The 27,853-nt window shown below is 45.4% G+C and overlaps 1 protein-coding gene across 1 annotated transcript; it reads right to left on the reverse strand.

The window, feature by feature from the left end:
* LOC115459212 (semaphorin-3A-like) lies at positions 1-27,853 on the reverse strand. Its single transcript, XM_030189077.1, has 5 exons — positions 27,811-27,853; positions 24,276-24,433; positions 16,990-17,045; positions 13,454-13,593; positions 1-2,175 (listed from the first exon to the last, which is right to left on the reverse strand). Exons 1-5 carry the CDS (start codon positions 27,829-27,831, stop codon positions 1,705-1,707), a joined length of 846 nt encoding a protein of 281 aa, XP_030044937.1. The 5' UTR covers positions 27,832-27,853; the 3' UTR covers positions 1-1,704.

Consider the following 27,853-nt stretch of genomic DNA (forward strand, 5'->3'; position numbering starts at 1 on the left):
TCATCTGAGCAAAAACAAGAGTTAAAAAAATGTACCATGATTTATAGAGTCTTCGGTCTTGTAGCCTAGTGGATCATAAGTGCATTTTGACTGTTCCTGTTACTTCTGCTTGTGAACAGACAAGACTATAACTAACTGAACCAGAAGGCAAGGAGATGAGGGCTAAGGAGGCAGCTGGTCATTTCATAACTGCAATGTTTGTACAGCTTTCAAAACAATTATCTTCAGCTGCCGGGAATCTTAAGAACAATGCAGGTACACTGGTCAGCTGGCATGGCCTGTAATTTCATAGGAATAACTGTCAAGAGGCACGGCTTTGGAACATAAAAGCAGTTTGGGTGCTTATTACTTGGATAGAAACTTCTGCTTTTCGTCTACTGTCCTGGCTGGTGGCTAGGTTTTCTGCAACTATTATTGAAGGTGGTCAGGAGAGCTCGGTCCTGTTCTTTGCTGTACCGATTCACAACTGAACACTAAGATATACTACAATCCAGCATAACTCAATATAGCTTTCAAAATAAGTTCAGTGTCTTGGGACTTTGCAGTGAGAGCTGAGATTGGCTTTATCTGTTGGATGGCATTACAGCCACTGAAGGTTCTCTGCAGCTCAGCTCATTCTTGACTTGTGGAACCTCTTGGATCAAACACAACCATGAAATGCAAACTTTCCCACTGCCCCAACCATTGAAACATTTTAACATTTTACAATATTATGAAACCTCTCTTGCTTTCCAAGAAAATTCCAGCCACAGATTTTTCAGATGGTCCTTTTAACAAAGAGGACTTTTAACCATTTAGTCTAAAGCTGGAGTGTTTGAGGATGTGTGTTCTCCTCAGATGGTTTTACATTCATCCATTACAGTTCATTAATAAATATGTAAGTGATTGTGTTGTCCTAGGGAAGGGGAGAAGAGTTTATACTACCTGCTCCTTCAGTCATGGTAACAGTTCAGAATACACCATGGAGCTGATATATCCAGTTAGCCATCTTTCCAAGTCCCTTTGACTTTTGGGGATGGAAGTTCGGGAAGGGGTAAAGAAAGTAGTTGCAATGCTTTCATATATACAGTCTGCAAATGAGTCAGTGACAGAAACTTGGAACTTTTAAGAGGAAACTAGTTGAGTAGAAAGGCAGAAAAGGATTGGACCACCACATTGAGAAGTAGGGAATGAGAAAAGCCGAAAAGGAAAGGGTGTCTTCTTTATATTGCTTTTTCTCATGGCATTCTACCAGAGACTCAGGGCTGGGATTGCTCGATGCCAAAACTTTTGTCTCATTCCTCATTTACCTTTCTTATCTTTGTAGGAACACATGCTTCTCTCCTTTGGCTTGTTACAGATCCAATACACAAGGCCTCGTCTTTGTACTATATAAATGCTTTTCTACATTACCATGTTCATTGGTAATGAGAGACCTACAAGACCCACTCCTTGACACACTTTTTCTTTCTTTCTTCATTGATTTGATCAGCTCCATCCAGTTCCAAAGAGCCTCAGCTAACTCTAATTCCACTCTTTCACCTACAGACTACACGTGTAAACTTCAAACATTAGTGGTTTACTGATAAAGAGTTCTTTTGTCCTCTGCACAATAAGGCTTTCCGAGGGATTCATGTTTCATTGAGTTTTTTTTTTCTGTTTAATTCATTTCACCTACATAGGCTCAACTGCAAAGGTTCATGGAACAAGCTCCAAGGACTTTGGTCACCAGATGGAGGCACTGCGAGGGCCTCTCTCAGCACGCAGTGGCTCATGTGTCCGTCGGCTTCTAGCTTTCCGCTTCTCCTCCAGGTGCTTCCACTTGTGGGCTTTGCTCTTGACATTGAGTGGTGGGAGTGGCGGTGGTGGTTTCTTCTTCGGCTGATGACTCTTGCGAATCCAGAGTTGCTCACATACTTGGTCCACAGTATCGAGGTTGGGGTGGTCAATGAGCTGCAGGAAATCCCGGTACCAGACTTTACGGCTGACAGGAGAAGACAGCGACTCAAAAGTCTCTTCTTCCTGGGAGATGGAGTCGGCTTTCTGGGTGCTAATTACCTCCAAAGAGAGGAGCATGAGAGTCTGGGTGAAGCCATGCTCAATGGCATGGCAGTGGTAGATACCAGCATCCTTGCGGAGGACGTTACGTAGCAGAATACCTCGGTCTGTCTTCACAATACGGTTGTCCGTCTGAATCTGAGGAGACATTAAAATGTGACATTTTAGAAACCGAGCCTTCAAGAAACTTATCTGAGCGCAGACAAACATGGGAAACTCAATGAAATTACATGGAAATACTTTAAAAACAAATAGGAGGAAATATTTTTTCACTCAATGAATAGTTAAGCTCTAGAACTTGCTTCTGGAGAACATGGTAACAACGGTTAGTGTATCTGGGTTAAAAAAAGGTTTGGACAATTTCCTGAAGGAAAAGTTCATAGTTTGTTATAGAGGTGGACATAGGGGAAGCCACACCTTGTCCCAAGATTGGTAACATGGAATGATGCTACTAATTGGTTTTGTGCCAGGTATTTGTGACCTGGATTGGCCACTTTTGGGAGCAGAATACTGGGCTAGATGGTTTGATCCAGTATGGCTATTCTTATGTTCTTATAATAAGATCAGATATAGAAATAGGTAGTCTGTTTCGTGATTTTTTCACAAAACTACACTGGAAAGATAATACTAACTCTTTGGACACGAGAGACTTATGTGTTAGGCGGTGAGAGTCTGATAGGTACTGAGGAGGAGAGGGATCTTGGGGTGATAGTATCCGAGGATCTGAAGGCGATGAAACAGTGTGACAAGGCGGTGGCCATAGCGAGAAGGTTGCTAGGCTGTATAGAGAGAGGTGTGATCAGAAGAAGAAAGGAAGTGTTGATGCCCCTGTACAAGTCGTTGGTGAGGCCCCACCTGGAGTATTGTGTTCAGTTTTGGAGGCCGTACCTTGCGAAGGATGTAAAAAAATGGAAGCGGTGCAGAGAAAAGCTTCGAGAATGGTATGGGATTTGCGTTCCAAGACGTATGAGCAGAGACTTGCTGACCTGAACATGTATACCCTGGAGGAAAGGAGGAACAGGGGTGATATGATACAGACGTTCAAATACTTGAAAGGTATTAATCCGCAAACAAATCTTTTCCGGAGATGGGAAGGCGGTAGAACGAGAGGACATGAAATGAGATTGAAGGGGGGTAGACTCAAAAAAGATGTCAGGAAGTATTTTTTCACGGAGAGGGTGGTGGATGCTTGGAATGCCCTCCCGCGGGAGGTGGTGGAGATGAAAACGGTAACGGAATTCAAACATGCGTGGGATATGCATAAAGGAATCCTGTGCAGTACGGTGGCAGAGCAGTTGGGGGAAGAGAGGTTGGTGGTTGGGAGGCGAGGATAGTGGAGGGCAGACTTATACGGTCTGTGCCAGAGCCAGTGGTGTGAGGCGGGACTGGTGGTTGGGAGGCGGGAAATACTGCTGGGCAGACTTGTACGGTCTGTGCCCTGAAAAAGGCAGGTACAAATCAAGGTAAGGTATACACATATGAGTTTATCTTGTTGGGCAGACTGGATGGACCATGCAGATCTTTTTCTGCCGTCATCTACTATGTTACTATGACTTGCCATATATGAGCAAAGTGGATAGAGAGCTGCTTAATAGTCTCATCAGTGAGAAAGAGGTAGCCTGGGATATCTAGCAAAGCGCATTTAGGAAAGCACCCAGCCCAGATGGATACCGTTCTGAGTTTTACAAAATCTTGAGGGATAAGATAACCACCCTTTTAACAGCTATGTTTAACAAAATAATACCTACGCATTCATTACCTGACAACTTGTTCAGTAATATTATAATGCTCCCAAAACCTGGGAAAGGTCCCACTGCCCCCAAATCCTATAATCTCATTGCTCTGCTTTGAAACCAAGCTACTGGCTAAGGTTTTAGCAAATCGCTTAGTGAGGCTATTGCTATGTATCATAGCAGATCCCCAAGTGGGATTTGTCTAATCAAGATATGCGGAGTATGACTTTTGGCAACACTGGAGGCAACCAGGGTGTGGGGGATGTCTTCTCTGCTAGTAAGTTTTGATGTGGAGAAGATATTTGACTGGGTGGTTTGGAGTTTTCTACATGGGGTTCTAGAGCACTATGGTATAAAGGGGTATTTTCAGGATGCTATCCATACACTGTAATAAAACCCAGGAGCATCAGTGTGGGTGAATGGGACTCATACAGATCTGTTCTCTATTGAAGAAGGAACCAGGCAGGGATGTCCTCTGTCCCTGCTTTTATTTGTTCAGACACCAGATCCTCTCATACAAGAGATCATGTCGAATAATGAAATTAAAGGGGTGAGGCTAGGACAACAAGAATTTAAAATCTCAGTGTTTACTGATGATTTAGTTGTGCATCTGACAACCCTTCACCATTCACTACCTACACTATTGGAGAATATTGCAGATTATGGTGATTTTTCAGTTTAGGTTAAACACACAAGTTGGAGGCTATGGTAACTGATGTTTCCATTCAAAGGGGCTGGGGTGACACTTTCCCACTTAAATGGGCCCAGGGAAGTTTCAGATACCTGGGAATACAGCTACCAAGCAACTTCAGGAAACTTTATTCTCCGAGGACAAGCAGGCTGCTTGTTCTCACGTGGGTCAGCGTCCACGGCGGCCCAGAAACTGAGGATTTTTCCAGCAACAATCAAAAAAAGCTTTAAGACAGCTTTCGGAGCGCAAGGGACTCGCACCGCGCATGCGCGGCCATCTTCCCGCGCGCGTCCATTCCCACCTCAGTTTTTCTTTTTCTGCGGAGGAGAGTGGCTGCGTGTCGGTCTCTCTCTCTCAGGCTCAGAGAAAGACTTCGGCGTTTTAGCGCTCTTGTTTGCGCTTTCTTTTTGTTTTACGTTGCCTCTTTGTCTTTTTCTTTTTTCCAGTTTAAAAAAAAAAAAAAATCCTTATTCTTAGTTTTTTCCCTTTTATCCGCTCATGTCATCGAAGCCTCCCAGCGGCTTCAAGAAGTGTGCTCGGTGCCAGCGGTTGATCTCGGGCACTGACCCGCACTCATGGTGCATCCAGTGCTTTGGGCCCGATCATCGCCCAGACGCCTGTAAGCTGTGTCTGAGCTTGAAAAAGCAGACACAGGCATCGAGAAGAGCTCTTTGGGACTGTCTTTTCAGAGCTCCGACTGATTCCTCGGCGTCGACGTCGACATTGGCACCGGGGATGGCATTGACATTGGGAGCGCAGGTAATGGCTGTCCGGACTTCACGTTAGCTGGGAGTAGTGAGCCATCGAGTGGGTCTCCACCTGTCTCGAGGGCTCCTGCTGTGATTCCTGTCCTCCTCGTCGGTACCGAGGAGTGCCGGTGACGTGCTTCGAATGAAGGCAAAGAAGCATCGTCATCGGTCTCCTTTGAGACACGGTACTGGGAGCTCCGGGGCGTCAAAGGGTTCGGCACCCGAGAAGCGTCGATGCCGGGAGGAGCGCTCACCCTCCATACAAGAGGTGTCGGTGCGTAGATCTTCAGACAGCTCGGTACCGCCTCCCAGGCCTCCACAGATTGACGCCGACTGCTGCACTGGTCCCACAGCCTTCCTCGACAGCGGCTCTAGACTAGCGCATCCGAGCCCTTCTTCCAGGTCTCCTGGAAGGGCTGCTGCGTCAGCCTGTCTCGGTACTGGGGGTGCTTGCGCCCTCGGTGCTGTCAATGGAAGCGGCAGCTGGCTCTATGCCTGTGGTGCGGTCCCCGACGCCGGTACCGCTTGCGGCATCGGCCTCGACTGCTTCCCAGGTCAACTCCCCGTCGATGTCGCTGGAGGGAGCTTCATCACTGCCGGCATGGGAGTCGACTTCTCGGCATCGCCATAGAGGATGGCATTCCTCGGCGTCAAGACGGGCCCGGTTTTGGACTGCAGTTAGAGAACTCTTGTCCGATATCGAGGAGGATATCTCATGGGATGAAGGGGAAGATCACAGGTATTTCTCTTCCGAGGAGTCTTGTGGTCTTCCTTCTGATCCTGCTCCTTCACCTGAGAGGAAGCTTTCTCCACCGGACAGTCTCACCTTCTCGTCATTTGTCCGGGAAATGTCTGTGGGCATTCCCTTCCCGGTGGTAACTGAGGATGAGCCCTGGACTGAGATGCTCGAGGTCCTTGACTATCCTTCACCACCTAAGGAGTCGTCCACTGCCCCCTTTGCATAATGTCCTTAAAGAGACATTGCTTAGGAACTGGACGAAACCACTCAGTAATCCCACCATTCCCAAAAAAGCTGAGTCCCAATATCGGATTCACGGAGAACCTGAGTTGATGAGGTCCCAGTTACCTCACAACTCTATGGGTGTGGATTCTGCTCTCAAGACAGCCAAGAGTACTAGGAATTTTGCCTCGGCGCCACTGGGGCGAGAGTCTAGGACTCTGGACTCTTTTGCGAGGAAGGCCTATCAGTCCTCTAAGCTCGTGTCCAAGATCCAATCATACCAGCTCTACACGAGCATCCACATGCGGAACAATGTTGAGCAACTGGCGGACTTGGTGGACAAGCTCCCTCCGGAGCACACCAGGCCTTTTCAGGAGGTGGTCAGGCAGCTGAAGGCATGTCGTAAATTCCTGTCCAGGGGTGCTTATGACACTTTTGATGTTGCATCCAGATCCGCTGCTCAAGGTATAGTGATGCGCAGACTCTCATGGCTGCGTGCCTCTGACCTGGATAGTCGAACCCAGCAGCGGCTTGCGGATGTTCCTTGGGGATAATATTTTTGGCGAGAAAGTCGAGCAGGTGGTAGAGCAGCTCCACCAGCGGGAAACCGCCCTCGACAATCTCTCCCACCGGGCGCCTTCAGCATCTACCTCAACGGGTAGACGGTTTTGCCAGGGAAGGAGGACTGCCCCCCTATGCTTACAATAAGCGTAGGTACAATCCACCTTCCCGATAGCCTTCTCAGGCTCAGCCCCAGCGCGCTCGTTTACGTCAACAGCGTATGCCCAGACAGGCCCCTGCAGCTACCCAGCAAAAGCAAGGGACGGGCTTTTGACTGGCTCCAGCTGAGCACAGCAGCCATAAAAGTACCTGTGCTTGGACGATCTACCGGTCAGGGGGAGGTTAAACTTTTTTCACTAAAGGTGGCCTCTCATAACCTCCGACCGGTGGGTTCTTCAAATAGTTCGGTTAGGGTACATACTCAATTTGATCTCCAGACCTCCAAATTGCCAACCGGGAGCTCAGTCCTTCAGCTTCCAGAGCAGGCAGGTACTTGCAGAGGAACTCTCCACCCTTCTCAGCGCCAATGCGGTCGAGCCCGTTCCACCTGGGCACAGAGGGCTTTCTGGTACTTTCTGGTTGCAAAGAAAACAGGGGGGATGCGTCCCATCCTAGACCTAAGGGCCCTGAACAAATACCTGCTCTCTGGATTTAAAGGATGCTAAGACACACATTTCGATACTTCCCGCTCACAGGATTCGATTTCGTCTGGGAACACAGCATTTTCAGTATTGTGTGCTGCCCTTTGGTCTGGCGTCTGCACCCAGGGTGTTTACAAAATGCCTGGTGGTGGTTGCAGCGTCGCTACGCAGACTGGGAGTGCATGTGTTCCCTTATCTCGACGATTGGCTAGTGAAGAACACCTCGGAGGCAGGAGCTCTACAGTCCATGCAGATGACTATTCAACTGCTGGAGATACTCGGGTTTGTGATAAATTACCCAAAGTCCCATCTTCTTCCAGTTCAAAAGCTAGAATGTGTAGGAGCTCTGCTAGACTCCCAGACGGCTCATGCCTATCTTCCCGAGGCGAGGGCAGACACTCTTCTGTCTCTTGTCTCCATGGCCAGAGCGACTCAGCAGATGTTGAGACTTCTAGGCCATATGGCCTCCACAGTTCATGTGACACCCAGGGCCCGTCTTCACATGAGATCAGCTCAATGGACCCTAGCTTCCCAGTGGTATCAAGCTGCAGGGAATCTAGAGGATGCGATCCAGCTGTCCACCGATTTTCACAATTCCCTTCAGTGGTGGACAATTCGATCCAATTTGACCTTGGGACGTCCCTTCCAAATTCCCCAGTCTCTCAAAGTGCTGACCACGGATGCATCTCTCCTGGGGTGGGGAGCGCACTCAAGGAGCTTGGTCCCTCTGGGAATCAGGTCTTCAGATCAATCTCCTGGAGTTGCGAGCGGTTTGGAACGCTCTAAAGGCTTTCAGAGATCGGCTGTCCAATCAGATTATTAAAATTCAGACAGACAATCAGGTTGCCATGTATTACATCAACAAGCAGGGGGGCATCGGATCTCACCCCCTGTGTCGGGAAGCTGTCCAGATGTGGCTTTGGGCTTGCCGTCACGGCATGTTTCTCCAAGCCACGTATCTGGCAGGCATAAACAAACAGTCTGGCCGAAGGTTGAGCAGGATCATGCAATCTCACGAGTGGTCGCTCAACATGGGCATTGTACGTAGGATCTTCCGGGAGTGGGGCACCCCCTCGGTGGATGTTTTTGCCCACACAGATCAATCACAAGGTCCCTCAGTTCTGTTCCAGGCTTCAGGCCCATGACAGACTAGCGTCAGATGCCTTTCTCCTGCATTGGGGGAAAGGCCTTCTGTATGCATATCCTCCCATACCTCTGGTGGGAAGGACTTTGCTGAAACTCAAGCAAGATTGCGGAACCATGATTCTGATTGCTCCCTTTTGGCCGCGTCAGATCTGGTTCCCTATTTTTCTGGAGTTGTCCTCCGAAGTAAACCGTGGAGATTGGAGTGTTTTCCAACCCTCATCACTCAGAACGAGGGGACCCTTCTGCATCCCAACCTCCAGTCTCTGGCCCTCACGGCCTGGAAGTTGAGAGCGTAGAATTTGCCTCCTTGGGTCTTTCTGAGAGTGTCTCCCGAGTCTTGCTGCTTCCCGGAAAGATTCCACGAAGAGGCGTTACTCTTTTAAATGGAGGAGGTTTTGCCGTCTGGTGTGACAGCAAGGCCCTAGATCCTCGCTCTTGTCCTATACAGACCCTGCTTGAATACCTTCTACACTTAGCCGAGATTGGGTGGCAGAGCTAGCCGGTGGTGGGAGGTGAGGATAGTGCTGGGCAGGACTTATACGGTCTGTGCCAGAGCCAGTGGTGAGAGGCGGGGATAGTGCTGGACAGACTTATACGGTCTGTGCCCTGAAGAGGACAGGTACAAATCAAAGTAGGGTATACACAAAAAGTAGCACATATGAGTTAGTTTTGTTGGGCAGACTGGATGGACCATGCAGGTCTTTTTCTGCCGTCATTTACTATGTTACTATGTTACCTTCTACACTTGTCAGAGTCTGATCTCAAGACCAACTCTGAAAGAGTTCATCTTAGTGCGATTAGTGCTTACCATCAACGTGTGGAAGGTCAGCCTATTTCTGGACAGCCTTTAGTTGTTCGCTTCATGAGAGGTTTGCTTTTGTCAAAGCCCCCTGTCAAACTGCCACCAGTTCTCACCCAGCTCCTTTTGAGCCACTGGATTCCTGCCATCTGAAGTACTTGACCTGGAAGGTCTTGGTGGCTGTTACTTCAGCTCATAGAGTCAGTGAGCTGCAAGCCTTGCTAGTCCATGCTCCCTATACTAAATTTCATCATAACAGAGTAGTCCTCCGCATGCACCCTAAGTTCTTGCTGAAGGTGTCGGAGTTCCATCTGAACCAGTGAACTGTCTTGCCAATATTTTTTCCCCGTCCTCATACCCGCCCTGCTGAACGTCAGTTGCACACCTTGGACTGCAAGAGAGCATTGGCCTTCTATATGGAGCGGACAAGCCCCTTCAGACAGTTCCGCCCAAATGTCTGTTTCTTTCGATCCCAACAGAAGGGGAGTAGCTATCGGGAAATGCACCATTTCCATTGGCTAGCAGATTGCGTTTCCTTAACTTATGCCCAAACTGGGCTGACTCTTGAGGATCATGTCACGGCTCATAGAGCCATGGCAGCGTCGGTGGCTCACTTGAAGTCAGCCACTATAGAAGAGATTTGCAAGGCTGCGACATGGTCATCAATCCACACATTCACATCTCACTACTGCCTCCAGCAGGATACCCGACGCAACAGTCAATTTGGGCAGTCGGTGCTGCAGAATCTGTTCGGGGTTTAGAATCCAACTCCACCCTGTTCCAGGCTGCACTCTCAGTTAGATGTTTCTTTGTAGGTCAATCTTTGTTATATCCTCACCGTTGCGAGGCTCAATTGACCTTCTTTTGTTGTTTTGAGTGAGCCTTGGGGCTAGGGATACCCCACATATGAGAACAAGCAGCCTGCTTGTCCTCGGAGAAAGCGAAGATACTTACCTGTAGCAGGTATTCTCCGAGGACAGCAGGCTGATTGTTCTCACCAACCCGCCCTCCTCCCCTTTAGAGTTATGTTCTTTCTTTGCTTTTTTGATATAACTGAGGAGGGAACGGACGCGCGCGGGTGGGAAGATGGCCGCGCATGCGCGGTGCGAGTCCCTTGCGCTCCGGAAGCTGTCTTAAAGCTTTTTTTGATTTTTGCTGGAAAAATCCTCCATTCTTGGGCCGCCATGGACGCCGACCCACATGTGAGAACAATCAGCCTGCTGTCCTCGGAGAATACCTGCTACACGTAAGTATCTCGCTTTCCTCAAACTATCCCTTAGCTGATGCAGTACACTAACAAGATTAGAAGTGTGGAAAACCCTCCCTTTGTCTTTGGTCAGGAGAATAAGCTCATGTAAGATGGTTTTATTTCCCAAGTGGTTGTATGTTCAAATTCTCCCCATCTGGATATTAAGGAAGGACCTATTAGGATTACAAAAAAACTTTTAACCAAATTTATCTGGGGGTGGGGAAGAAACAAAAAATACCATTTTCTAGGCTCTATGGGAATTGGAATAAAGGTGGTTTGGGATTACCAAATTTATGCCTATAATCATGCATGTCTCTTGAGGCACATAAAAGACTGGATAATGAAATTGGATGATTATATCCCCCTTACATATTGAAAAGGCTTTGTTCACTATGTTGCACCTAAATTATGTGCTTCAGGTGAAAACCTGTCATTTGCCACAATCTCTTAGAGATCATGTTTTTTCTACGCCCAATATAGTTGGATCTTAACTTTAAGGAAAAAAAAAGACCTTGGAAAGTGGTCACCTTTCTGTACTGGGGAATTTACACTTTACACCCCAGGTTTAGAGAATGCGGTCTTTGGAGGTGGGCGGAGAGGGGATTCCAATATTTAAATCAAATGTTTATGGAAGCTGGGAGCATATTATCTTTTGAGACTCTGCAGCAGGGATATCAGTTTTTAAACACGAATAGATTTGCGCACCATCAGCTCCATCATTATGTCCAGGCATTGAAACATATAGGCTTCTTTATGGGGACTATGAATACGGTATATGAATTTATAGCTATTGATTTACTGAACGCAGTATCAGTAGTAAATATACACAAGAAAACTCGCTCCACTTCAAGATTTTGATACTAGGATAGATTGTGGTCGGTAGATTTAGGAATAAGTGTTACACCTAGGTATAAAGCTTCTTTATCAAATACTTCTACGTTGGTATGCAGTGCGTTACTGAGATAATGGCACTACAGAACAATTCAGTGGCCTTATTTCTCCCAGATTCAAGCCCATAAAGCTGGATGTGTTCTTTTGTCCCTCTGCCTTAAATGTGGTATCATGGAGGGTTCAATATCACACGCACTACGGTCATGTCAAGAGGCGCAAATTTTTTGGAGGGGGTAGAGTGGTACACAGATACTTTGAGAATTTATTACGGGAAACCCAAATTCATTTATCCCACTGTTTTTTTTGTTTGGAAAGGACATGCTTTTGGGCTGATAGGGAAAGGAGAACAGATAATACTGAGAGAAGTGGGGGTAATAGGGAGGAAATGTCTTCTGCAATATTGGACACAAAATGTGGTTCCCTCTTTTTGCACTGGAAGAATGTCCTACACACATTGATGGTGTTGGAAGCTCAAGATGCTAGATTGAGTCATCGTAGGGAAAAACAATTTTGGTTAATATGGGAAAGATATATTGAGAGTTTATCTTCTAAAGTGCAAAATATGGTTATTAATAACTTAGACCTCTAATTGTACGGTATATTCGAAACTTTCTTCAGACCAACTCTATGAGGGGAGGGTAATTTTAGTAGGGGGGTGAAGAGGGGGGAAAAGGAACTGGGTAGGTAGGAGTATACTGAGAGGTTAGCAGAGTAAACCTCTCATGTTAGATGGTGTTTATCTTTTGTTTCTTGGGGCGGGGTTAGGAGAGGTAAGAGGAAAGAGGGCAGGATTAGGAATGGAGATCAATGGAAATAGAGGAGAAAGGGGAGGGGGAGTTTCGGTCTGGTATACTATTGTACAATAATGAACATTTCAGATTCTTAATTGATGGTCTCTCTCTGTTCAATTATTGTACAAGTTGTTATTGCTATGGAAGAAGGGTGGGGGAAGGGAAGAGAGAAGGGAATGACATAAAATGCTGAACAACTTTAGTTTTTGATGGATGAATATATCTTTATTTGTTTGTTCTATAAAGCTGATTAAACTAAAATGTGACATTTAGATCAGGGACATTAGACTGCATCTGACAGTGTTTTTGTGAAGCATGGACTACAGATATAATTATGCACCCAGTTCAGAAGGCAAGTGGAGTAACTACTTGGCTTCTCAAAGGAGGGGTCCTTTTACTATGTGCGCTGAAAAATGGGCTGCGGTAGTATAGGCTCGTGTTGTGCACGCGTGCAGATCCATTTTTCAGTGCACTTTTTTAAAAATGTTGCTGAAAATGGACGTGCGGCAAAATAAAAATTGGTGCACGTCCATTTGGGTCTGAGACTTTACTGCCAGTCACTGACTTAGCGGTAAGGTCTCTCGCGTTAACCATGCGGTAATCGCATACACGCATCATCGGAGTTACTGCCTGATTTTTGCCTTGCACCAGAAAATAAAATATATTTTCTAGTGTGCGAAGCAGATGTGCGGAAAAAATGAAATTACCGCACGGGCCACGGTAGCCGGCAGTAACTCTGAATTGACATGAGTTGGGCATGCGTAGGCGCCTATGCAACTTAGTAAAAGGGCCCCTTATTTTTTGATCTTGACAAAATTCTTTATTTTCTGTCTTTTAAGATAGTTATGGGATGCCTTTCTGATCTCTGTTTCTCTTCTATTGCACTACTTTAGCCTTTCTACCGGTTCGGGGGTAGTATTGTGTAATGATGGGATGACTCTATAAGAACCAACCACCTTCGTTCTTAAACAGAAACTCGTTGACTTATGCAGCACACAGCAGGGTGGCAAAAAGAAAAGAGAGCTAGGACAGAAGAAGCGAGGGAGAATGTAGAAGTAAATTAATCTGCTGACCATAAGTCAATTCTGGTTTTCTACCTCTGTAACAAACATTCTGGAAATTTCTCACGAGAAAACTTTGAATCAGCAACGTAAAAAGTGCATAGTCTACACGTGTTACCTGTTTATTGAAGATCACTTCCTACCTCTTTCCTTGGGCTCTCACTTCCTTTCTGATGAGTCCACATGAGATGAGCTTGTAGAGACTTGGGCAAGCACTCTAGGAATACGCTGCTGCCCTCCACACCATACAGCTTCTTTTCTACTACGTTGTTTCTGTGGTGATCTGCAAAGAACAAGTACTGTCATTGGTTCCTGGCAAGCATTGCTCATTTAACATAGTAACATAAGATATGCCATGCTGAATCACACCAAGGTGGAGGCAACACAAGTCCCTACGTACACCAGCAAGAGAAAGTCCGAGGAGTAGGGTAGATGGGCTGTTCCAGAAAACCAAGGGAGACGTAGGTTCAACAAGAGTCCATCAAGCTCGACAGTGGCTGATTTAGGTCACTAGGCAGTATCCAGAAGATCTCAAAAGGATGGATCCTTTTGTTGTTGCTCACCTCCAGAGATAAGAGGTGTTCTTCATGACTAAGAAGCTGAGTAAATCTTTTAAAACCCAGCTATGCTAATTGTCTTGACTGTATCCTCCAGCAGTGAATTGTACAGCTTGACTCATTTTTGTAAGTGTTGTGGATGAGACAATCAGTTGGATTAAAGAGAGTTGATGGCTTCAGATGACTTCAAAACATATGGCTAGTGTGCAGCAGGGGCATAAACAGACACCCAATTCTGGGTGGGCCTGAGTGAGTAGGCACAAGGACCCTGGACCCTGTCCCCAGGGCAGGGTACAAGTCGCTGCTTGCTGCCAGCAAAGAGCTGGATCATTTCTGGAACTGCTTTTAAAAACTGGCAGTTCTTTCAGTACTCTGTGCGTAACATCCAGTCTTGTCAGTTTGACATATTTCATCTTCCAGGTTCACCGAGATTTGTTTCATTTCCTCCAAATTGTGTTAAAATACCATTTCTGGCATGGGTACTTAAGTACAGCCATACTGGGAAAGCCCAAAGGTCCACCAAGCCCAGTATCCTGTTTCCAACAGCAGCCAATCCAGATCACAAATACTTGGCAAGATCCCAAAAAAGTACAAACATTTTATACTGCTTATCCCAGAAATAGTGGGTTTTCCCCAAGTCCATTAATAAGTCTATGGACTTTTCCTTTAGGAAGCCGGCCAAACATTTTTTAAACTCTGCTAAGCTAACCGCCTTACCACATTCTCTGGCAACGAATTCCAGAGTTTAATTACACGTTGAGTGAAGGAAATTTTCTCCGATTCGTTTTAAATTTACTACATTGTAGCTTCATCGCATGCCCCCTAGTCCTAGTATTTTTGGGAAAGCGTGAACAGACGCTTCACATCTACCCGTTCAACTCCACTCATTATTTATAGACCTCTATCATATCTCCCCTCAGCCGCCTTTTCTCCAAGCTGAAGAGCCCTAGCCGCTTTAGCCTTCCTCATAGGGAAGTTGTCCCATCCCCTTTATCATTTTCCTTTACATCCTTCTCAGTAAAGACCAAAGCAAATAATTAATTTAGGGGAAGCTTTACTAAATTGTGCTTAGTAGATAGCACAGGTGTTGGCGTGTGATAGCAGTTTGCACAATCCCACTAGTTGCTTAGGCCAGGAAGGGTGGGATTCAGGCAGGTCATGAGTGGAGATGAAGCATGGCTGTCATTCACAACTAGCTCAAGGGATGGAACCATGCATTAGCTGTCATGACTACCACAGTACCTCAATACTTAATGCAACCTTATATGGCAAGTACAATCCTAGTGGTAATACTGTGAGACTACCACTAGAGTCACAGGTGCCATTTGAACCCAGGAGCTAGCAGGACAGGAGCAGAAGGCCTGACCCTGCTCCACTGAGTAACCAAAGAAATCCCCAGTTAAGTCAGTGGTGGTGGGAAGCTTCTGCTCTTGGGAGGGGGGTTCCTTTGGGACTGATGCGAGGGGTTTATCATTGGGGGGTGGTTTGATGTTTCGGAGGGCCTTGATTGTGAGAGGGTGGTTGGATCTTGGGAGGGGGGTCCTTGATTGTGTGAGGATGAACGGAGGGGGTGCTGATCAGGAAGTAGCGAGAGGAGAACTATGCAGTACGTTCTCTTTCCTGTCATTGCACTAGTTCTGGGGCCCATGTTACATGTATTTGCACATAGCACAAGTGCGTGTAATATGGTCTGTCGCGGTAAGTGTCTGCTGTGTATGATAAAACAGGGCAGATGCTTGGTACGCCCCCCCCCCCCCGCCACATTCACACATGAACTTTGCATCTATTGCACCTGAATTCTGCATTTTAGGTGTGGCAAGAGCAGAAACTTAGCACAATTTAGTAAACAGGTCCCTTAGTCTTTCTGCTATCACCTTGTTCTCCCCGAGTGCTCCTTTTACCCCCTCAATCATCTGACTGACTCCCTCACAGTCTTCTTAACATAGTAGGACAGATTAAGACCTGTATGGTCCATCCAGTCTGCACAACAAGATAAACTCATAGTATAAAGGTATGATACATATACCTGATCCTGATTTGTCCTTGTCATTTTCAGGGCACAGACCGTAGAAGTCTGCCGGCACTGGTCTTGTTCTCCAGTTATGGAAGCTGAAATCTGTCCAGCCACGATCAGGGCACAGACTGTACAAGTGTGCCCAGCACTGGCTTCAGTTCCCAATTACTAGTGTTGCCATCTAATGACCGCCAAGTTTTTTTGGTTCCATATCTTCTATACAGGACTCCTTTGTGTTTATACCAGGCAATTTAAAATTCCATTACCATTTTCATCTCCACCACCACAGGAGGGCATTCCAGGTATCTAACACCATTTCTGTGAAAAAGTACTCTGTTCATGTCCTCTAGTTTTACCACCTTCCCGTCTCTGTGAAAGGTTTGTTTGTAAATTAATACCTTTCAAATATTTGAATGTCTGTATCATATCATCCCTGTTCTTTCCTTCAGGGCATACATGTTCAGGTCATCAAGTCTTGCCTCACACGTCTTGTGACACAAACCCTATACCATTTTGGTCACTTTTCTCTAAATGGCTTCAAGTCTTTTTACCCTTAGCAAGATACAGCCTCCAAAACTTAACACAGTACTCCAAGTGGGCCCTCACAAGCATCAATTCCTTTCTTCTGCTGGTTATACTCTCTGGGCAGCCTAGCATCCTTCTGGCCGTGGCCACCGCTTTGTCACACTGTTTCGTTACCTTGAGATCCTCAGACAGCATCACTCAAAGGTCCCTCTCCTGAGCTGTGCTTCAAATGTATCTGAAAAGGTTTTATTATGTCTGTATAGCAAGCTTCTTTTCAAATTCTGCGTTCCCTTGCCACATCAGTGCATGTTTGTAAATCTAGCCCTTAGATTGTAGCCCTCTGAGGGGGCACAGAATTAACTACAATATCTGAATCTAACTCACCTTGTGCAACCTCTGAAAAGCAGGAGCTAAATCTCTTTCTATTAAATGCACCACCCTGCATTAAATGTGATAAGTCGAGAGGAAGCAGGGAGCAGGATAAGTGTTTGGCAAGAAGGATTTCATTTACAGTGGATAGTGCAGAAGAGTCCTGTACAATGTAGGCAAGAGAAGACATGAAAGACTCCAGCATGAGACTAACCTCCAGAGCATAGGATGCTGGGATCCCCATTCCTTACGTCCTGTCGCCGAAAGCGCCTGCAACGGGAAAGAGAAAGAGAGTTCCAACTAGTTGGAGTATTCTGTTGCTCAGCTGTGACATTTCTGAACTGAGAATATGTACTGATACTAAACACTTTTTCCACGAACGATGCAATACCCACTCCATTCCCACATATAATACATTTGTCAGCCAACCATGGTCCTTTCTCCATGATTTTTTTCCTTGAATACAGAATTATTTGTCCAGCATATCTGTTTCCTCATCATTCTCCAGCATCTCCCTCTCTAATCCTTTCCCTCTCCATCCAGCATCCCTATAAACCCTCCCTTTCTATCCAGCATCTCCCCTTGCTATACCCTCCCCTTCCATCCAGCATCTCTTATCGCCTCTTCCCTATCCACCTCTCCCCCTCCAACATCTTCTGTTCTCCTCCCCTTCCATACAGCATATTCCCCCCTTTCTCTTCCGTTCCATTCAGTGTCTCCCCATTCTTGCCTTTTCCATTGAGCATCTCCCCTTTTACTCACTACCATCCAGTACACCCTTTGCTTGCTCCCTTCCAGCCAGCGTTTACCCCTCTCTTGCCCGCTTCCATCCAGCATCTCCCTCTCTTCTCTATCTCTCTATGCCCCTTCCCTCCAGCATCTCTCCTTCTAACTCCTTCCCCTTTACATTCAGTATATCCCACCCCTCTCTCTTGCCTCCTTCCTTCCAGCATCCCCCTCTCTAATCTTTTCCCCTCTGAGGTTTGGTTTAGGTGCTGTATAAAAACAGGGAATGAAGCAGCCAAAGGGACAAGTCAGTGGCCAATGAATAAATGAAGTTTGTTATGAGATATATGATATGACATAGCTCTTATATCCTGCTAAGTCTCAAACCAAATGGTGGTTCAAAGCAGGTTACAGACTAATAACATATTAAACCAAAAAACATAATAAATTCTACAGAGTTCAGGTGTTATTTCCTAAATAAGTATGTTTTAAAATTCTTATGAAAAACAGTGTAAGAGGTAACAGAATGCAGGTCCTTAGGTAATGAGAGCCAGATTGAACAGCTTGGTAGCCAAAAGATTTTTCTAGATTTTCTTATATTTAATGCCAACAAACAAAGGAAAGAGTAAGAGAAAGGGTCTCTTCTTGAGGATCTCTTAAAAAGAAAGACCACCAGTTTAACAGATATTCTTGACCGATTCCATTAAACATTTGAAATACCAAGCAAGCTAGTTTAAATGAGATGTGGGCTTGTAGAGGCAACCAGTGTCAGGAAGGCAGGGCTGAGGTGATACTATCATGTTTCTTTAAGTGGAATAGAAGTTTGGCAGAAGTGTTTTGTAGGATCTGCAATTTAGTTTGCAGTCAACAGTGATAGACGAATACAGACTGTTACAGTAATCTAAATGGGATAGAGCAAGAGCCTGAACTAATACAGTGAGATGTCTTCTGTCAAAATAATGACGAACATTATGCAACAATTGACGCTTAAAGAATACTGTTGTAACAATATGACTAACCTGTGGTTCAAAAGAAAGAGTAGAGTCAGGATGCCCAGTACCTTAACAGTGCGCTCAACCTTTAAGGACAAGTCATGTTTCAGGAATTGACTTTAGAACAGTATCTATCCATAATAATTTTGTCTTGTCATTTAATTTAAAACCAAGAATTACACTGTGATGTTCAATGAGTGAGATGCAGGAGGCAACCTTTGACATAGTAATAAGATAATCATCAGATTTGGGGACTAAAATAAACATATCGTGTACACAGGAATAAAACTTTCAATGCAGAAAAACCTGCCTCAAAACAAGCCATATCTATGTTAAACAAGATAGGGGAAAGGGGTGAACCCTGGGGAACCCCACAAGGAGAAATCCAGCTCTCAGATAAAACCTCCCTCATTTTAACGGTATAACGTCTGTTCAGTAAAAAGTCAGAGAACCATGAAAGTCATTGCCAGTAATTCCTAGTGAGTTCAATTTGAGAAGAGTCGTATGGTCTACCATGTCAGAGGTAGCTGTCAGATCAAATTGCAGTAGAATGGACGTAGTTCCTTTCGCCAGCAAAGCTTTAGCATCTGAGACCAGTGCTAACAAGGCCGACTTCATACTGTGAAAGGCCCTGAAACCAGTGTTTAAAATTCAGTTACAGTTCTCTAAAAATTGATATAAGTGCTCTGTAACTATAGCTTCCGACACTTTAGAAAAAACTGGAATACTAGCAACCGGTCTATAGCAATGATGGCTGACTGTCACGGTCATAAGCGGTCGGTGGCTCAACTGTTTGGGGAGGCTAAAGGGGGCGGGGTCAGGGGTGGAGCTTAAATCCATAATTGTCTGATAACAAGCAGAAAAAATAAATAAAATAAGTCACAATTAATACCTTTTATTAAATTTAGATATTAGATATGTATCATATGTCAAAGAATAAAGTGGTTGCTCAAAACATATTCTAACCACAATCGCTCAACTGCAAACACTATGCACAACTTTGTCCAAAAACACACTCAGAACCTTACTGTACCATAAATATTACACTGGGCAGAACCTAATACACCAATATACCACCTATATGGAAAATGCAGACCGTCAACAATATGAAACAAGGAATCATATCACAATTCTCATGTTGAGCCACAAAACACCCTAATTCATGTTTAATGTGGGATAAAATTCCATAAATAAGTAAATAAATATAAACTTTTAATGTTGAGCACCTGATTCTCAAAGTGGACATATTCCAAACACTATAATGAAAATAAAATGATCTTTTCTACCTTTGTTGTCTGGTGACTTTTCTGATCATGCTGGCCCAGTATCCGTTCTGCTGCTATCTGTCCTCAGTGCAGGTCAGGAAGTCATCCTTGTTAAATATCTCCCTGGCAACCCACTATTACGTGGACCATTATTGTTCCTGTATTGATGTCTTCTTGATGTGAGAAGTTGTCCATTTACACCTCATCATTCATCACGGTCCACCCTATTGACTTTGGTTTGGACATTGTCGTTTTACAGTCTAAAGACTCTCATACTATTGACTTTGTTAGACTTTGTGGAGGTCAACCATGAGTAACTCTCCACTATGCAACATCTTAGTTTACATTTTCATATTCTGTACTACTATTGCTAATGCTTTTGCCATGCATTTTATAGTATCATGATGATAATTTCATGTGTTAAGACATAACTGCTAACACACTAAGAGTGTTCTAGTATTAGTAGTTTGCTGTATAGTATTTTTGAAACTACGTTTGAACAATCCTTATGATTGATGAAGTATTTGCTTCTAGTTATCATTGATAGCGTGTTAGTATTGAGTTAATGACATTTACTGTTTTATGTCTTCAGTCTTGACCATGAGTCTGACTTAACCAGTCTAGCTGTATTACTAGTTAGGTTGGAAAAGGCTTTTACTCCTTTGTAGTAAATTCCATCTCCAAGGGGGGAATATGTAGGAGTATTTCCCTGGTGTCTCACCTTGCGGGCCTTGGCCTGTATAATCCTATGACAGCAAAATGGAGACTGTAAAATCTGACCGCCACATCTCTGTGTCAACAAGAAACAGCTTTGCAGCTTGTGGAAAATTACAGCAGAAGCTCAACACCAAGGACATGCTGTGGGCAAAGCAGGCCCCTTATCTCTCTGAGAGGGTGGCTCCAGCAAGGCGGGTGAGAAACAGAAAATGCAAACCAAAATGTAACAGCTTGAAGGTCAAGAACAAAGAACTGTTCTTGCCATGCAGTGAACCGAGGAGGATCCAGATTGGTTCCTGCAGCCACCGGACCAAGAGATACTGGGAAGAGCGGGAACAAGAAGAGTTAGTCGGAAGCCTTGGAAGAAGGTGGAGGTGAAAATAAAACCAGTGAGACCTAATAAGGTCCACCAACTGATGAACTGTGTATCTGGAGGAAAGTATCGTGGTTCAGCTGTACCTGCCCTGAGTGACCTGTGACCTCCTTATCTGCTGCAGAGTTCCCTTCCAGCTGCGACTGAGACTCGCTGTGAATCCAGCTTGAGTCTGAGGCGTATTCTGTGCAAATCCCGAGAGACTGCCACGAAGGTCAGCCGGGTGAGAGACACAGTGATCTATTCCCTATCAGTCGGGGGCTAGTTAGTGGTATTTACCTGAGCAGAAGGCTGGTGCCGTCATACTTGTGATCAGGAGAAGCTGCTAATAACTGTACTACCTCGTAACATAGTGTGTCTGATCAGTGGTGTAATTTTATCTGGTAACCAGTAAGAATTAGTGTTTAGTAGTGTGACGTATGAGTGTAACTCTTATCAGCCAGTAATTTTGTATTCAGCCAAAGCTTTGCAGAGTTCTATTTTGTATACCTTAGCTCTGTTTTCTTACCTGATATACCATAATAAATCTAATATATATATATCAGCTTGCTTTTCTAGTCGCATTCCTTTCTCTCGGAAGAACTGTATAGGCTCTAATCCAAGGTTCCCGCCCCTAGACAGAGTGCTGAGCAGTCTGTGTGCAGATAGTTGTGTTTGGGAATCTTGGACGCAGATAATTATTATCTGTGATAACGATCCTACAACACCTCCAGCCAACCCCCCCTGCTTTCCCAGCAGTAAGGAAACACCATAAACCAATTTCTACAACTGCTAGAGGGCTTTCACTGCAGCTCCTGCAGTGAGGATGGAGGTAAATCAACAATGTAATCCCTCAGAGCAGCTGGACTCCACAGCTGATCCATTCTGCTGCAGCAGGGGGAGGCTTAGCCTTTCCAAGCCTCTTATACCGGGCGCCTTTGGTCACGGTTGTGTTCAGGTTCCTGGCTTGCAGTCACCTCGGGCCCCGGGGGTTAGACCTTGGGAATGCTGCGAATTGATGGTTTACCGTTTCCCATGTTCCAGAAGATATGCCGGTCCAGTCCGGATCTTCCAGCCCTCCAGATTGTTTTGGGAGTTTTTTGGAACTAAGCAGTACCCGTACCTGGAGAACTCCCTTGTGGGCTGCCTTTATTAACCACCTGGAAAGGTTCCTAGTTGCCTTGCAGCAGAGGTCCTCAGAGGAGTTTCCTTTGGTGGAAGTCGTTTGCAGTGCTGCTGAGTTTTCCTGTTTAGGTTTTGACCCTGCTTAGTTACTGACTTATTCTACTGACTGCTGCCTGCCCAGACCCAGCCTGTCTTTTGATTTGCTCTTCTGACTGCTGCCTGGCCAGACCCGGCTTGTCTCCTGGCTTCTCTCTGTCGCGCCTGCTGCCCTGCTCCAGCCGGGTTCCTGGTTCCTGCAGCTCTGCTTTCCTGCCCTGTCCGGTAAGTCCTGCCGACCGCCCGCCCGCACTCTGGGGCTCAACCTCTGAGGAACGGTGGTTAAGTGCAGGTGAAGTTTGGGCTATTTCTGGTCCAGTTGGTGTCAGTCTGAGCTGCCTCAGCTGCTCTGAGAGTTTCGGCCCAGGGTACCGGGAAGTCTGTCTGCCTGTCCTGTGTTTGGGTGATTCTCCTGCCGCTGCCGCTCCTCGGCAGTGGTCCAAGGGCTCACTAACCTAGAAGTTCCGTTAGAAGCGTGACACTGACAAAAATTGAAAGGGAACCCCAAGAAGTTAAACATAACATTACTGCAACCCTGGAGACATAAAACAGATGCATTTCCTTTTTTACAGAACACAATACAAAGACATTTGCTATGCACATTTCCAAAAGCTAACATATTCCATTTAAAACATTCAAAGTAAAATGCTTTGTTTCTACCTTTGTTGTCTGGATATTTTATTTTTCCATCTTGCTGGTTCCAGTTTCTCTTTTCTCTTTTCTGCTTTCCTCTCTGTCGTCTGCTAATTCTTCAAGCGGCTGCAGTCCATTTGTCTTTTCTCCTCTCTCCTGTCTGTTGCCTCACTATTCCTGCCTCTCACATATTGATCATTCTTTTTTAGCTCTTTTCTGCCTCTCTCTCACCCTTCTCCTTTTTACTTTTCAACTACATATCAAATTTCCATCTTCTTTCACCCACTAGCTCTCCTGTTCCCCATCTTACTCCTCCCCAGCTCTCCTTTCTCTTTCATCTTTAATCTACTCCCCATTGCCATATTTCTACCCTCTGTAATCACTATCTCTCAATCATTTCCTTGCCCCTGTAGCAGCCACTGGACTATATTAGACCAAGTTGGTCTAAGCTAGTCCTTAAGAAAATCTATGAGCACATAAAATGTTTCTAAAAATGTATTTACTTTATCAGTAGTCACTGTGGGGTCCTTTTACTAAGGTGTGCTGAAAAATGGCCTGTGGTAGTGTAGACACGTGTTTTGGGCATGCACAGAATTATTTTTAGCGCATCTACAAAAATGCCTTTTTTTGCAAATTTTTGCCGAAAATGGACGTGTGGCAAAATTAAAAGTACCGTGCGTCCATTCTGGGTCTGAGACCTTACCGCCAGCCATTGACCTAGTGGTAAGGTCTTCATGTGGTAATGGTCGAAGCACGTAGCTGCCGTGCGTCAGAAAATAAATAATATTTTCAGATGCACGTAGCAGACGCGCACCAGAATTGAAATTACTGCAAGGGCCATGCGGTAACTGGGCGGTAACTGCAATTTGGCGCGTGTTGGCACACGTAGCGCTTACGTGGCTTAGTAGAAGGGCCCTTAAAAGTCAAAAGTGGATGTTACTATTTGCAAAAGATATAATACCTATGCTAAGGATAAGCATGGCCCTGATGCAGGCAGTCCGCTGCCGAAACTTGTTGGGATTTTATTAACACGTCAACATAATAGCATAACACAAGCACGTTTCTATTTTTAAAGGCTGCTCTTCGAATAAAACTTCATTTATTTGTTACAAATAGGGAGCCATGTGAAGAAATTCAGCATAATTTGGGTGGGTAATTCTACTGAATTATTTTCCCTTCAGGCCTCAGAGGTGAAGAGTGTGATTCCTGGCACTAGAGTCCTGCTGCTAAGAGCAGTGGCGTAGCTGCAGGGGGCCACAGGGCTTGCGCCCCCCAAAATGGATCCAGGGCCCCCAGTTTGGCTGGCAGGGGGTCCCCAACCTCCGCCAGCTGAAGCATTTCTCCAGTGCTGCTCTCCTTACATTGCCTGCCCTGCTTCCCTCTCGTCGCGTGCATGTTCGGTTCATTAAAATCGAGCATGCGCAATGTGAGGAGAGCAGCGCTGGAGAAAAGCTTCAGATGGTGGGGGTTGGGGACCCCTGCCAGCCAAGGTATGTGGTGTTTTGGTGGAGGGGGGAGCGGAGGAGTGGGGACAAATTGTGCCCTCCCACTTCAGGCTCTGGCCCCCCCACTTACTACGACTCTGTGTACCAACCTTTTAGTGTTAGGTAAGTAGCGGGTGCAGGTACTCCCGTCCCAGGCGCAGTAAGGATCTCTAGCCAGACAGCATTCGGCACACGCTTTGCCATAGTTTCCACAGCGGTGTAATGGCAACTGGGAAATGGATGATTTTGACCCAAGATACAGCTGTTGCTGTAGAAAAAAGGAGATAAAACAAGAAGTAAGATGTTCGACATATAGCCAATTTCATCATCATATTGAGACCTTTTTATTTAAATGTTTCTTTTCAAGATGGTGGTGGTGTTTATCTATTTTTGTTTTCCATTATGTTGTTGTTAGTTTGTTATCAATATTTATGTTATTTGCTCTGTAATTTTACAATGAATCATTTCTTTGATTCTGAATTTACTGCATTATATTTTACATGACTTCCTATTTTATTCTTTTGTTGTAATCAGTTCTGGACCAAACAGGATAAAGCGGATATTAAATGAAATGAAAACAGAGTACTGATAGAACTGAAAAATGAGCTTGCGGAGCTATTGTTAGTAATATGTAATTTATCCTTAAAATCGAGCATGGTACCGGAAGATTGGAGGGTAGCCAATGTAACGCCAATTTTTAAAAAAGGTTCCAGAGGAGATCCGGGAAATTATAGACCAGTGAGTCTGACATCGGTGCCAGGCAAAATGGTAGAGACTATTATTAAGAACAAAATTACAGAGCATATTCAAAAGCATGGATTAATGAAACAAAGTCAAACATGGATTTAGTGAAGGGAAATCTTGCCTCACCAATCTACTACATTTCTTTGAAGGGGTGAACAAACATGTGGATAAAGATGAACCGGTTTATATTGTATATCTGGATTTTCAGAAGGCGTTTGACAAAGTACCTCATGAAAGACTCCAGAGGAAATTGGAGAGTCATGGGATAGGAGTTAGTGTTCTATTGTGGATTAAAAGCTGTTTAAAAGATAGAGAGTAGGGTTAAATGGTCAGTATTCTCAATGGAGAAGGGTAGTTAGTGGGGTTTCCCGGGGTCTGTGCTGGGACCGACCTGCTTTTTAATATATTTATAAATGACCTAGAGATGGGAGTAACTAGTGAGATAATTAAATTTGCTGATGACACAAACGGGGGAATTTTCGAAAGTCAAGGGTGCCCATCTTCCAACACAAATCGGAAGATGGGTGTCCTTCTCTCAGGGTCGCCCAAATCGGCATAATCGAAAGCCGATTTTGGGCGCCCTCAACTGCTTTCCATCGCGGGGATGACCAAAGTTCACAGGGGCGTGTCGGCACCGTACCGAAGGCGGGACTGGGGCGTGATTAAGAGATTGGCGTCCTCGGCCGATATTTTCAAAACCAATTTTTAGACGTTATTCGATGAAGTCCATCAGAAGTGCGTTCAAATCACAAGGGGGCGTGTTAAGGGCTGATCTGGCCATTCCTAACACTTGGATGTTTTTCAGCCATAATGGAACAGAACAAAACCGTCCAGGACTAAAACTAAGACATTTTGAGCTAGACCTGTTTTATAATGAATAAGGCACAGAAAGGTGCTCTAAATGACCAGATGACCACTAGAGGGAATCAGGGATGACCTCTCCTTTACTCCCCCAGTGGTCACTAATCTCCTCCCATCCCCCCAAAATATGATTTAAAACATTACTTGCCAGCCTATGTGTCACCCTTAGATGTTATACTCAGGTCCATTAGAACAGCATGCAGGTCCCTGGAGTAGTGTAGTGCTTGGTGCAGTGCACTGCAGACAGGTGGACCCAGGCCCATACCTCCCATACCTGTTACACTTGTGGAGGAAACTATGAGCCCTCCAAAACTCACCAGAAACCCACTGTACTCACACATAGGTGCTCCCTTCACCCATAAGGGCTATGGTAGTGCTGTACAGATAGGGGTAGTGGGGTTTGGGGGGGCTCCACAGACAAGATAAGGGAGCAACAGTGAGATGTGTACCTGTCAACATTTTATGAAGTCCTCTGCAGTGCCCACTAGGGTGCCCCATTGCTCTCCTGGGATGTCCGTATTGCCAGTCTACTAAAAATGCTGGCTCCTCCTACATCTCAATGGCTTGATTTTGTGCGTTCTGCACCTGGACGTTTTATTTCGAAAATGGACCAAAAAAAATGTCCAAATCACAAAATCTTGTTCTACACAGTATTTTTGAAAAAAAAAAAAAGATGGATTTTTCTTTTTGAAAATGACATTCTTTCCTATTCAGATTTTAGATGTTTTTTTGCAAAATGTCCAAAGTCAGACTTAGACGTCATATTGAAAATCCCGCCAAATTATGCATTGTTTTCTGAAACAGCCATATCAAGTCCTTTTAGCTGTGTGCCACAGATCTTTGGAATGAACACAGTATTTATTCACTCATTATAATGAGTGAATACTGTCTATAGACTTTTATGATGGAAGAATCTTTTGCTTCTAATAGACCTCTATAGATGAAAACAGCATTTCTTTATTAAACTTTTACGACTGGACTGAACTTTATTCATTTTGGTTATTTTGCTCACTTTTCCATTCTACTGTTTGTGTGGGGATTTTATCCTTCTTGTTTATAGTCTTTGATGATGTACTTATCAGGGGTGGCCCGACCATTAGGCCACCTGAGGTGGGAGCCCTCAGGCGGCACTCTTTAGGAGCGGCATCTCAGGAGTGGCTTTGCGGTGTTTTACCTCATCACGGTGACGTTCCAAACCTAGCAGCAGTATTTCCCATATGCTGCCCTGCTGCCGCCGGCACCCGTCTCTTCCCTTTACTGCGGCAGCCTGAAGTAACTTCCTGTTTTGCTCAGGCAGACTCAGTACAGGGAACAGGTGGGTTACAGCAGCGGCAGGGCAGCGTATAGGAATCGCTGCCGGGTTTGGAATCTCACTGTGATGAGCTAAAATACCCGGGGGGGTGCACGCAAGCTCCGCCTCAGGCAGCATCTTGCCTTGGGCCAGCCCATCCTGAGGATGATAAATAACAACCTGAACTGAGCACCATTCCTACCCTGTGGGGGGGGGGGGGAATGAACTAAGCAACATGCTCATCTTGCAGAGGAGAAGCCTACACTGAGCAGCTCTCTCACTGTAAGGAGAGGGAGGACCACTAAGCAATATTCCTGCCCTGAAGAGGAGGCGCAGCTTGAACCAAGCAACATTGCCATCTGGAGGAACTATCTGCACTTTGACCATAATGAAGGGGAGGAGCCAGGGCTGGCGTTGAATATGCTGGGGCCAGGGCAGAAATTAAGAAAGAGGCCTCAAAGCCCTTCAGGAGACTGTGTTTCTTTAGTTTCAGGCAGGTTTGGGGCCCTGGGCAACTGCCCTGTTTACACCCCTCTAATGCTGGCCCTGGGAGGAGCTTAAATCCACAGCATGCCCAGTCTGAGGAGGGGAGGAGCACCAAACTACAGTCCCACTCTCTGGAGGAGGAACAGCCTGAACCGAGTAGCATTCACAGCCCCAGCTGGTCTGAGCTGAGGTGGACCAAACCCAGACACGAGAGCCAGTTTAACATTAACCTCTCCCCCTTTACAGAAGACAGTTGTACTTACTCGTTTCGAAGAAATCTGCATGTTGGTAATTGGAGAAGAATCC

The sequence above is a fragment of the Microcaecilia unicolor genome, unplaced genomic scaffold, assembly GCF_901765095.1.
Source record: "Microcaecilia unicolor unplaced genomic scaffold, aMicUni1.1, whole genome shotgun sequence".
Taxonomy (NCBI): domain Eukaryota; kingdom Metazoa; phylum Chordata; class Amphibia; order Gymnophiona; family Siphonopidae; genus Microcaecilia; species Microcaecilia unicolor.